Source organism: Pollachius pollachius (assembly GCF_949987615.1).
Source record: "Pollachius pollachius genome assembly, chromosome: 2".
NCBI classification, from domain to species: domain Eukaryota; kingdom Metazoa; phylum Chordata; class Actinopteri; order Gadiformes; family Gadidae; genus Pollachius; species Pollachius pollachius.
This window is the reverse complement of record NC_136935.1, coordinates 24,354,904-24,368,179: the sequence shown is the minus strand read 5'-3', so window position 1 is coordinate 24,368,179 and position 13,276 is coordinate 24,354,904. Positions and strand designations below refer to the sequence as shown.

The following is a 13,276-nucleotide window of genomic DNA, read 5'->3' as shown; positions in this document are numbered from 1 at the left end:
ATTCATATTTTTCGATCTCAGAGGTCCCATGAGGGGCCTACCGGAAGGGGCGAACTTACGAGCTCTATGACGCTGCTCTCGAGCGACATATAGATAGGACTGCTAATCTTACAAGCATTCTCTAGATCGATTGTCGGCAGTAGTTCTATTCATTCTATCGCTGTAACTTTTCTCTCGTGTTGCTATGGACAAGTTGTTTGACCTGGATCTCCGTGACCCCCGCACAGAAGGAAGACACCTTGCCGTTGGGTTGATGCATGACCAATTCCTTGCAGAAGCCATGGTAACAACCTTTTGTACATTAACTGAACTTGAACCTGTACATGAAAGGAATGTTTCAGTACCTCAGAAACTCCGTCTAACAAGATGTTGGACTTAAACACACAGGAGGCTGCGGAGAATGTCAATCGGGCAAGATCTGGAGGGGATTCACCACGGAGCTCAACCAAACGGAGCGGACGCGGCAAGGCCAGAGGGAGACGTGGAGGCCGTGCGGGCCATACAGGCCGTGCAGACCGATGGAGTGGCCTAACTACAGGTTTGTTTATGTGCAAATTCAGATTAGTTTAATTTGGTGACAAACAATTACCCATGGCAATTAGGGATGGGTCAGAATTTTCTATTATTCGATTTTTCGTTCCCGTGGGTCAAAGTCGATTTGTAACATTTGGACTGTTAAAGGTTGGGTATGGGATTTGCGAAACTCCAGCAGATTTTGAAAATACACAACTCAAATGGTCCTACCCCCTCTCCTTCAACGCTGACTCTACCCATTCCAAGTACAAGTACATGGGAGCGGGGGAGAGGGAGTGCCGTACGACCGTTTGATTGACGTACTTACTGTCAAATGAGTTTCTTGCAGCAGTGCAAGCACTTGAGTGTCTGCCGTAGAGATATATTAATCTGTCATGTACTGTTTAACAGGCATGGAAACTGAGGTGTTGGCACTTCCTTCAGAGGATTCCTTGCCCTTACCCAGAGCACAGCAAAATCCTCAAGAGATGTTTGGTAAATATACAGTGTTTAATTCTGAAATCCAAATACTGTATATAGAATGTAGATCATTTGGTTATATTTTATTTGCAGAACAAAACATGGAGAGGCTTTCTGCCCTACTGGATTCAAGCCCCTGTCCTGCTGAGCCTGAGAGAAGCGCAGCATCATCGTGGTCTGTTAGGCAGCAGAAAGCCTCTGACCGTTGGGAGGAAGCACGGCCGTACCACCTCAGATGCCTTTTGGAATCTGAGGCTGTTGGCAAGCCATTGTGTTGCTTCTGCCACAAGCCGGCTGTTATAAGGTTGGATGTTCATCAATCAAATAATAGAATGTATCTATGTACACTAAAAAAAGTATATCATATAAATTGAGTGACTTGACTTGAGTGTTTTGTCTGCTTAGGTGCAGAGAGTGCCTTCCGGAGCAGTGGTTTTGTGGGGCCTGCGACATGCATAACCACAGCAAACGGCCACTCCACAACAGGGACAGCGTGGTGGATGGCTTCTTTAAAGCCATTCCCCCATCCACATGTATCTCAAGAGGAGAGACTGGAATATATGCCACACATGAGCAAGGTAAGGTCTGACAAATCTACCTGTCTAGACTTCCTGATCCTTATCTTGTTTATTCAGTCTGCTGCCATATACAGAATGTTCACTTTTCTTTTCGACAGATCGCATTTTACCCACAATGCCAGCACAGCACTGCACCTGCCAGGTCCCTAGCTTCACAGTGGAAGCTGGGAAACCAGTCATCTTGATTACCATCAATGGTAGAAACCAGTTCTCTATTTAGACTTCTGTTAGTCTAATATACAATATGTGTCAATGATTATGACTAATGTTGTTTTTTTCGTTAGGGCGTTATGATTTGCATTTGCCACGTTATGTGTGCCAAACATGCCTGCAGCAGTGGGCCCCTGATGTGAGAGACCTAGTCAGGAGTGGATATTGGCCAGCTTCTGCAAATGCTTCCACAATCTACACGGTGGACCTCCTCAACACCTTTCAGGAGCTGAAGTTGATCTCACCTGGATTCTCCAGGCAAGCCCTTGCAAAAATGCTGGAACATCGCACACTGTGTGCAGGAAGAGTAAGTGACATCAGCAATACTATTTATTATGCTCACCAATATTGTCAGCAATTTTTTTTTTTTTTTTTTGACTATCTCAAAAATGTTTTCCATATTCTGATATACTTTCTAGTCTGGACAGATCAACGGGGATGCCCTGCAGAGGAGCTTTCTTGAGTTTGCATACGCCTCCTTTGAGAAAGACCAGCTCTGCTGTGATACCCCTTTCACCTGCCCTGCCTGCACACCTGAAATGGTAGCAGTGTCAGCAGATGGCAACAGGAAGCTTTATCGCTTTGGCCATACTGGAAGGTGCACTTTAAGTTCTCTTTGGTAATTGAGTCGTGACTGTAAGTGACAACAAGAGTAGGTAATGGATGTTATATATTTTTCCCCTAGATCTAATGACACTCCCTTTTTTGATGGGCTATTTCTAGCCAAAGACAGTGAGGTGTCTGATTTTGTCAACACAATACAGATGGCGGTGAAGAATGTAAGTTTAAGCTAAGTTTAAACACTCAAATAGTTCTGTTACTAAAGGAATCATTGCATTTCCTGGACTTCTAGAAGTATTCCATACTCCCTACTCTTTTGTCGTGAATTACATTAACAATATGTGTATGCACTATATTCACAGATAAAGGGGAGAGGCACATGTGGAGACTCTCAATGGGCAGCAGCAAGGGAGACCTCTAGGCGGGCCTCTAAACTGGATGAGGAAGGCGTTGAGGTTGCGGTGTGTCGGCATGGCTTCCTTTTAAAAGCCCTTAACATGTACCGAGGAGAGATATTTGCGTATCCTATGTATCTCCAAAGGGAGCTTCTCCCAAGCAAGGCACAGTTTTTTGCTATGGATGTGGCATGCAAATACTGGCCATACCTACAAAAAGTTGCTTCGGTCATTCCAGCTCTCAAGAGCCTCACAGAAATGAAGCCCTTCCGGAGCATCATGCATGCAAGAGCTCATGCTACCAAGTGTGAGGTATGTCTGTTATCTGTTATTTTCAAATGAATACGCCATGTGTTACTATAGGAATAGACAGCTTTAAGCTGAATTCCTTTTCCATAATATTTGTCCACGTTTTCCAACTGCTTCATTGGCTCTAATGAACCCCAAATCCACCCATCCTTGCAACAGATAAAATGGAGTGGTCGGAATCAGAAGGGAGCAGGCACAACTGCCGGTGAGGAGGTGGAGCAAATAAACAGCTACCTCTCCCGTTGTGCCCTGACAACAAAGTACATGTCAAAAGCAGGTAAGTCACTTTGGTCTGAGTTTATGCTATCATCTAATATTGCTCATAGATTGCAGAACATAATGTAATTCTCCTTATACCAGCACGTGTGGACATGCTCACTGTGCATGCAATGGGTTGGAACCATCACAAAGCAGAGACGCTACACAAGGCCCTCTCCACAAGATATGTGAAGGTATGTTTCATATTCATGTATGTTTTTGTGCCAGTTGTTAGGCAGACTGAGTTCCTATTGTAATTATTGTAAATATTTTAGACATCTAAAAGGGCAGAAGAAGAGGCAGAGAGGCTGTCACAACTGCAGAAGGACCTGCAGTGCTCAAATGCAATGGCTGTACAGTGGATTGCTGAAGTCAAGGAATGGGCAGAGAGCGGTGAGGACAGAACAATATACATGCCTTTTTGCAGTTTCCTTACAGACATTTGTGTTCAAACGGTAATCAAAATAATACACAATCAGTGAAGCATTAGTGCTGCAAAAATCTAGAAAACTCGGTTGCATTGTATAGAATACAGTACACTGAGCTTAATTTCACCCTAACGGATATCTACAGAGACCCCAGTAACGGGTCTGCACGTTCTCCAGCAGTCCATTGAGGGTCTCCATCTGGGTCTAAAGCAACAGAAACAAACCCTCTACCGTCAGAATGGTATGTAGGCTTTTTCTTGAGTTATCCGGTATACCTAACAATGTATCTATATTGTTTTTAATATAACCTATACAAGGTTTTTGTGTCTGCATATTACGTTTCTCCTAAACAATCTAGACAGCAACAAGCTTCGCCATCGTCTCCGAAGAAAGTTGACGGAAGACAAAAAGCGCCTTCTCCAGGAGATTGATAAATACAACAGTCTTGTTGCAGACCTCTCCAAAAGGATTGATGTGGCCTTGGTTGACCACTCTTTGGCTGGACAGAGCACTGGCGCAATATGGCCATGGGAGGACTATGGCAGTGGTATGCATTTTTCAATGCTTTTAAAATGTCATGCAGTATATCGGAATAGTGAACTATCCTGAAATGATATATTAAATATAATGGTGGTTTTGTAATATATAAAACGATTTTGGGAAAGAAACATCATTTCTAAATTCTGTTTCCATTATGGTTGCATTGCTAAATGTTATGCCAGATACTCATGTATTGATCTTAATATTTTGGATCATTAGTAACAATCGGGGTCAAGAAACGACTGCACGATCAGGAAATGCTGAAAACACGGCTGGAAGAGGAGCTCCCTATCCTGGTGTTGGAGATGGCCCAGCACTGTACGTGGTTGCAGAACCTGGGAGTGGCCCTCAAGACGGAGCTTGCAAGATACGGTAAGTTAAAGACAAGTTTTGGGGATCCCATTTAATGTATTCAATTAGTGGGGGATGTTTCAATATATATTAACGTCGTTGGGTTTTCTGTCCTCTACTTGTAGAAGATGAAAATGGACTTCACTGTCTCTTGGCAAGAAGACTTGCGGAAGTGGAAGAACGACATCAAATGGTCCTGCAGCGGTATAAGACTGCTCTAGGTCCATTGGCCTCTGTCCTCCTTGATGTTTGTGAGGAAGAGGAATGTGATCCGATGGGCCTGGTCAGTCCAGACACCAGCGAGGATGAGGAAGATGCAAGAGAACAAGCAACTTAGTTGATGGTGTGGTTTCGTGCCTCGCTTGATGTACACAAATGATCATTGTTATTGCTATGTTTAAAATAAAAAAATCTATCTCTTCAATTCAAGATGGGGTGGGTGAGAATAAATAGTGCTATAACCTCACTAGCCTTATTGACATGGACACATCTGTTCCGCATAGATTTCTATGCACGACACTTTTGTTACTGCCATGTATACAGTACATTCGGATCACATTTTAGGAAGAGATCTATGACGCATAGAAATCTATGCGGATCAGATGTGCCATGTAAACGCGGATACTATGAATTTCATTCATATATACAATTTCAGAAGTGGATGAGATTCGAGAAATATCTTGTTATAATGAGAAAGAATGTCAAGGTTTGGGGGTTGATGAAAAACTATTTTGAACCTTTGTGGTATGGCAACCCAGTCGCCAAAAGCATACGTTGACAGTCACTTTAAGGACAAGTTATGAGAGAAATGCACATTAACTTTTTGTTATCTCATAAGCGGTGTGGTGCCGGCTCCTTTTGACCTTTTGACCCCAGACTTCAAAAACGTGTCCACAGGCCAGCTGTGTCTACCCACCTTAAGCCACAAATGTACACCTACATCCCACAGTAAATGGGGACTAGAAACATAACCTCTGTCATATACATTTACTCTACTGTTGGAGGTCACGCCCCTTTTTCCACCTTTTCGAGATAGCTAGAGATGCTAAAATGTTTACACACATTTCCCGGGGCCCCGTGTACGACATATCCGAGATTTGGAGTTCTAGCCCTTAGAGAAAAAAAGTTTTCCCAAATGGAGTGTCATTTGGACAAAGCCCCTCAGAAGTGTAGCCTGCAAGACCTAATGGTTCAGAATGTGGTGGAAAAAGTTTTTGAGATAGGAAGATCCTACCGCCCTGAAATTTTAATACCTTATTCTAGGGCCTAACTGGGACCTCCGCACCGAAACTTGGCCCGGTCGGACCCCGAGGGCAGGAAGGGGGGGCCTGCCCTCGGGGTCTGACCGGGCCAAGTCTCGGTGCGGAGGTCCCAGTTAGGCCCTAGAACAAGGTATTACAATTTCAGGGCGGTAGGACCTTCCTATCTCAAAAACTGTTTTTCCACCACATTCTGAACCATTAGGTCTTGCAAGCTACACTTCTGAGGGGCTTTGTCCAAATGACACTCCATTTGGGAAAACTTTTTTTCTCTAAGGGCTAGAACTCCAAATCTCGGATATGTCGTACACGGGGCCCCGGGAAATGTGTGTAAACATTTTAGCATCCCTAGCTATCTCGAAAAGGTCGGCAAAGGGGCGTGACCTCCAACAGTACAGTAAATGTACATAAGACAGAGGTTAGTTTCTAGTCCCCATTTTTTGTGGGATGGAGGTGTACATTTGTGGCTAAAGGTGTGTAGACACAGCTGGCCTGTGGCCACGTTTTTGAAGTCGGGGGTCAAAAGGTCAAAAGGAGCCGGCACCACGCCGCTTATGAGATAACAAAAAGTTAATGTGTGTTTCTCTCATAACTTTTTGTCATTATTAAAGAGAGGCCTGATTCTCAGATATGCATGTTGGATGGCTAGGGTGTAGGTTTGGGTAGAACTTCAGACCAAAATCTTGTAAGCGAGCCGCTGGGTGAGGTGCAACAAGATGGAGCACTTGCTGAGTAATTTCTTGTAGGGCCGGTGCGTAAGAGGGCAAACAAGATGTCCTTCAATATCTACGCTTCCAGGCGATTGCAACGGTGCCACACATGAACACATTCAAACATGTTTAATGGTAGTAATTAGCTGTCGAAATTGGAGGCCTTAATCAATAATGACCAGCTATTGATTTGCTTCCCGATAAAAGTTTGTGACAAATGACATGTTATTTAGCATCTACACATTGAGCTGAGTCCAATGACACAAAGCATGACACTCCACGGCCCTACACGGCCCCCTACACTACATGGCCCCTGTATTTTACATGGTACACCTATGGTCTAGGGCATGATCTCTGTGTGGCACAAGGTCGAGCTTGATCTCATTGGACTCAGCTGCTAATGTAGATGCTAAATAACATGTAATTTGTCAGAAAACTCCATCGGGTAGCAAATCTATAGCTGGTTATTATCTATAAAGGCCTCCAAAATCGACAGCTAATTACTACCCTGAAACATAGTCAAATATGGTCATGCATGGCACCGTTGCAATCGCCTCGAAACGTAGATGACAAATGACACCTTGTTTGCCCCGTTACGGGAAGATATTTTAATGGTATATCTTTCTATTTCCTAACCAAGCTCCATTGCCGTCTTTAACCAACGTGGTTTGCCGAGAGTCACGTGACGTTGACGCAGGCCCATTGAAAAGAAAAGGCCCAAAAAACGTAGGCATGTCACATGTTTAAAGCCGTTATTGTAATTAATTAATTTAATATTAAAATATAGGCTATTATATGTATACAATTATTACGTCGTGTAATATTCTATCTATAAGTAGACCATAACTTTTATTCAATTATCGTTATAACATGATCTGTATCTGACCATTGAACATCTTTAACCAAGTTCAGGTATAACCAGACCATATAACAAATATTTATAACATATAAACTAGGCTATACGTATAGCATATCATACATTTGGTTACAGGCCAAATTCGGTATAAATGTTACCCTCTGCTGGCCCACAACTAGATCGTCGCGTCCCTAGCAACCTGACGTCTTTGAAACATGCTAGGGAGACCATAAAACTAACTATCGAACAAAAGATCAGACACATTCACTGACTGAAGATTATGCAAGTAAAAAGTATATTTCTCGCTAGAAATGTTATTAGAAACACGTTTAATGGTCAATCTGTCCTAAAATATTGGATATATATATATATATATATATATATATATATATATATATATATATATATATATATATATATATATGCCTAATGCCTTCAGGGCGGTGCTACTGTTCAATCAGGACAAGAACAATGAGGTACTCCCACTCTTTTATCCCTGCAACCATCAGGTTACTAAATGATGACAAAAGTAAGGAGTAGGTGGAGAGCACACCAGTGTTGCTGGGTGTTTCCGGGGGCAGGGTGGTTGTTACTGACGGGCTGAAATGAATTGTGAGTTAAATGTGTGTGTTGGACTGCCTTTGATATATGTTTTTGTCTACCTCCTATTGCTATTTATTGTATTTATTAAGTAATCTATTATGTGAGACTGGAAACTGTGAACGAAATTGCCCATTTTGGGATAAATAAAGTTTTCTAATCTAATCTAATATATATATATATATATACGTAACCATTTCCCCCAAATGCTGGGAGAACGTATCGACCCCTATTGGTGCTATTCCTCCATTCATTTAGATGGGCGGAAGAAACGTGTATCTCTTCACGCTTTGGTCAGGCATAGCGTGACACTGAACACTCCTTGCGAGGTGGACCAATGTATCTATTTCACGCCTTGGCGTGATACCGGGTTGAACAGACTGTTCTGTGTTTATGTGTGGAAAAATAACATCATTACACGGTTCCATAAAATAACATAATCAGCAAAGACAATGGTTTTATTTCCATGCTTTAAACGGCATTCGGGCTGCTAGTTTCAGCGTCCATAGCAACCATCATAGGCTTAGCCACCATGTTTTTATGTCGAGACAAAATACGTTTTCAGACAAACGTAATTGAGAATGCCGAATAGTTCTCTGGGAACGTAATTTTCATGAGACAGGGTTGTCCTTTAGGGCTTCGGCCTCCTAATTGATCATTGATCAAAACTCTGCCCAATCCTCACCTTCTCTGACGCAGAGAAACTCGTCCACGCCTTAATCCCCTCCAGGCTTGATTACTGTAACAGCCTTCTCATCGGTACACCCTATAACACCTATGGTCCTTAGATTATTATTTATTTTATTGTGTTATTGCCCTTCGTGTTTTGTTGTAGCACTTTGAGATTATTTTTATGAAAAGTGATTTACAAATAAAATGTATTATTATTATTATTGTAGTAGGCTATATTTGAATGCCCTTTCACATATATGAAACCACCACCACACCATGGTTGGTTTGACGTAGCAGCTAACTTAATCATCCAAGAGAATCTGGTGTTTTGGTGTTGAATAAAGATCTATCAGCACAATATTTTAATAATCTGTTGTGACTAAATTGACATTCAGTAGGCCCTGCTTGCACTTGTATGTTTAAAATCAATATTTTCTATACAATATAGCCATTTGCAATTATACCTGGATGCATATCTTAAATACATTGAATGGATTAAATACTCAATTAATTGCTGCTACTACTCTATTAGCTAGAGACCCTTCAGCCCACAACTTTTGAGTTACTTTAACTTTACCCACCATGTACTGCCTACAGACTGGAATTCATATTTATATTAACTGTTGTGTCCATACATATATATATATATATATATATATATATATATATATATATATATATATATATATATATATATATGTGTGTGTGTGTCATTAAGCTCTTAGTGACCACATTTGAATGGCAGGGCAATCATGTATCAGGAGTAGCACCACATTCTAGAAAGACTGAAAATATGTTTTTATTTGAAGAGGGCAGGGGGACTAATTCAAATCTTTTGGCTGCCAGGACCTGGCCCACTCCTTCCCACTGAAAAGAGAACAAATAATATATCAATGAACCGTTTTGTGATGATTGGTCGAACTCCACTTACATAACACACAGTATATACCTACTTTATATTGATTCTCATCTATAAAGGCAATTACAAATCAAGCCCAATCTTTGCACATTTTTGTTCTTGAGCAATACCACACTTTTAAGTCATTTTCTAATAATTCAAGATCTAATAATGTAATAGTGTATGACACATAAGAAAGGGAATGATGAAACCACTTGATAGGAAATCTGGTTGGCAAGTGTGTTTGGTGGAAGAACTACTGTTAAACGTTAAAATAGCAGCAGCTATTTTGCACCAAGATGGTGCAAAATAATATGGTATAATATAGAATACTCGGAAAAGCAATGAAGTGGTTTAAAAAAACCCAGTGAAACAGAAAGAAACCAAATTAAATACATACCAAACTGGGCAAGGCTGCCAATCAACAAGGACTTCTTTAATGCCCTATCAAGGAAAGGAACCATAAATTCATTAGTAAGATAATAAATTCAGTGTTAGCCTATGAGTTTGATAGACAAAATGCATTGACGGTACTATTCCAAAATATTTATGCTAATTACTTGTATACATGAGTAAATTACATTTACAGTATGCACTTAATATGCATGCTCATGATCAATCAGCGAGAATGTCATTCCTACAGTTAATCACGCATGTGTTTTTGCTGGGTCTTTATGGGTCTGTCAAACCTTTCTCATCCTCTCCTTCCCGTAACTCCTTATTTCGAAGGAGTCACGACCAATATGGTAGGGGCAATCTGAAAATATAAAAAACATGTTTTTCACAACAAAACCATCTATGCTTATCCACTGGCAAATATAAAATACCGCAAATATAAAATCAATAACAGTAATTATTAATACTGTATTAATGCTGTAATCGCTGCTATGAATACACAGGAGAATAATTTACAATTCCATAATTATAAATTGTGTAAAGGGTTTGTCAGTGCTCTGATCGTTACAAACTATTTCATCTTACTCTTCGGTAAAGTCTTGTTCCTTTTTTCAAGCCCCTTCTGGCTGTGATGCTCTGTAGGAAAGAAATGTTGAGGTATTCAAACAAAGACTCAAATGGTCATAACCAACATTCTTATTACAGTCCTTTTTCCAAAATAACTACAATAAATGTAATGCTATGGTGAAAAGAATAGTAGTCAATTAGCAATTCGATCTGTACAGACATTCTGAACATACCTTTTCTCCTCCGCTTCCTCTGCACAGTAGAGACCGCTGTTGGAATGGAAAATAAAATATTACTCATTCAGGCAATGATGTTTATTTGTATGACACTTAGTACCTTCTCATGCATGCTTTAATTGAAAAATCCATACCTGGTCCTTCCGTGTCCGGGTGGGCCACCTCCTCTACCTGCAGGGCCCCCTCCTCCACCTGCAGGGCCCCCTCCTCCACCTGCAGGGCCCCCTCCTCCACCTGCAGGGCCCCCTCCTCCACCTGCAGGGCCACCTCCTCCACCTGCAGGGCCACCTCCTCCACCTGCAGGGCCACCTCCTCCACCTCCTCCACCTGCAGGGCCACCTCCTCCAACTGCAGGGCCACCTCCTCCCCCTCCTCCACCTGCAGGGCCACCTCCTCCAACTGCAGGGCCACCTCCTCCCCCTCCTCCACCTGCAGGGCCACCTCCTCCCCCTCCTCCACCTGCACGGCCCTGTCCTCCACCTCTCCCATGTCCATGTCCATCTAAGATGACATAAGATAACACTCACTCAAAGTCCAACAGTGGAACTTCAACAGTGCAAGTGTAAATTCAGTTTTAAAAAATATGAAATTAAGACCATACAGATCTATACACATCTATACACATAAATAACCATAAACAAACATGAAAAGAGGTTAGCACTTATACAGCTGACTTAGTATATTGTAATTTGTAGCATAATATATTGGAGTATATATGCAGTATATAACAATATATAGGATTAGCCTCTTTAATTGTCATAGATATTCCTGTATGTCTTCACCTGAGTGGTCCCCCTGCCCTCTTCTGGCCCCTCTGCAGTCCCACTTGCAAAAGGGGTCCATCCTGTGCAAGTTTGAAAAGTGTTGCAAAGGGTTATTAAATTGCAAATGGCAACCAAAAAAATTGTAGCAATAGTTCCATGATAAAAATGAATGTGGTGGACAAATAACAAGATGCAGTTAGTATTTTGGTAAACAAAGCAGAGGGTGTGTGGAATTTATAAAAATAAAGAATCATACCTTGACAAATGTACTCATGGATGGAGCCCATTTTTTTGAGGGACTCCTCCGCAAATGTGGCCAAGGTGCAACGAGGTGTGAACACCTTGACCACATGGCTCTTTTTAGTGGCTTTTCCAAGCAGCAGGACAGGTTTATATCCTGCTGCTTGAAGCTTTTCGAGCTGTAAGGAAATCACAGCATGTTAATGTTTTGCCTGTAGTAATCAAAAAAGACCTACTATTCAAAGCAATAGTGATTCAGACAGTTAAAGGTAGAACATAATTAATCTGAATTGTTTACATACCAGGAGGAACATTTCCTGCTTGACAACAGCCATGTTGTGGTTCTTCTTGCGGGAAGACGCCCACTCTTCCCGCTTAGCCTCAAATTTTCTCAAGGCAATTTTGAGGCGTTCCTTTACAGGCTGGACCATTTTGCAGTGCCTGCAAACCTTTTTAGCGCAAGGCAGAATGGTTTTGCAGGAGGGGCATGTTTTACATGTGCTGCCTGGCATATTGAAAGATTACCTAATTTACAAAGACACAGACAAACCGAATAGACAGATAAACAAAACAGATTAGATACACAGATAGTAGATAGATAAGAAAGATTATAGATATAAAATATTAGCATTGGCAGAGAGATAGTTAAGATGTATGATGCTTATTTGAAGCTGCAGGGAGAAAAAAGTAAATCACTAAAAACAAACTATTTTTTACAAACAGCCGACTACATTGTGTAAATTACCTTCTAACATGATGCTGTGTATGGTACTTATCTAAGCCTTTCTCATTGTTCAATTTCAATTACTAACGAACTAGCTAGCCTACCCGAGGGACAGGTGGCGACGTAGGCCTACATTAGCCTATGAAGCAACGCTTTTGTTATCTGTTATTAGCTGTTAATACCTGTTAATATTCTTTGACAACGGCAATATAATTATTTGCACTATCAACTCCATAATCTTAGTATTTCAAGCATTCAACCGTTTTTAAATAGCAGTCAATCATAGTTGAACTTACGTCACACAAACCAGCACCGCAAATTTTCGGTCACTCCAGAGTTGACGTCTTTCTTTCAACCCGGTGTCACGCGATTGCGTGCTCCTGCGCACGACCGTGTGCGTGTGTGTGTGTGCGTGCGTGTGTGCGTGTGTGTGTGTGCGTGTGTGTGTGTGTGTGTGTGTGTGTGTGTGTGTCTGTGCGTGTGCGTGCGTGTGTGTGTGTGTGTATAACACGCTATTTTATGTTGAAATGCAACGTAATCCAGTGTTCACGAAAAGTACACTGTCAACGTATGCTTTTGGCGACTGGGTTGGCTCTCAGATATACGTGTTTCTAACAAGATGATATCATTAAAAGTTACATAAAGTAACAGTTTAATAACACAAACGCAGGAAGCACGTGAGCTGCTAGTTTAGCGAAAGCAACCTGACGTCGTTGAAACATGCGAGCGAG

General features: G+C 41.5%; 1 protein-coding gene and 2 long non-coding RNA genes across 3 annotated transcripts; 2 read left to right on the top strand and 1 right to left on the bottom strand.

Annotated features, from left to right (window-relative positions):
- Positions 1-926: 926 nt before the first annotated feature.
- On the top strand, positions 927-3,048 carry LOC307071294 (uncharacterized protein; the record flags this gene model as incomplete). The annotated part of the gene is made up of 9 exons (XM_079730280.1): positions 927-1,008; positions 1,087-1,297; positions 1,399-1,571; positions 1,670-1,768; positions 1,856-2,088; positions 2,201-2,379; positions 2,467-2,560; positions 2,705-3,011; positions 3,044-3,048. The coding sequence occupies 9 exons, from the start codon at positions 927-929 to the stop codon at positions 3,046-3,048; spliced, it is 1,383 nt and encodes a 460-aa protein (XP_079586406.1).
- A 156-nt stretch (positions 3,049-3,204) lies between these two features.
- Positions 3,205-4,513, top strand: LOC307071130. Its single transcript, XR_013811612.1, has 6 exons — positions 3,205-3,323; positions 3,407-3,498; positions 3,580-3,697; positions 3,878-3,973; positions 4,091-4,279; positions 4,492-4,513. It is a non-coding gene; the product is annotated as an uncharacterized lncRNA (long non-coding RNA).
- A 7,083-nt stretch (positions 4,514-11,596) lies between these two features.
- LOC307070344 lies at positions 11,597-12,862 on the bottom strand. Its single transcript, XR_013811552.1, has 3 exons — positions 12,124-12,862; positions 11,838-12,000; positions 11,597-11,661 (listed from the first exon to the last, which is right to left on the bottom strand). It is a non-coding gene; the product is annotated as an uncharacterized lncRNA (long non-coding RNA).
- Positions 12,863-13,276: the final 414 nt, after the last annotated feature.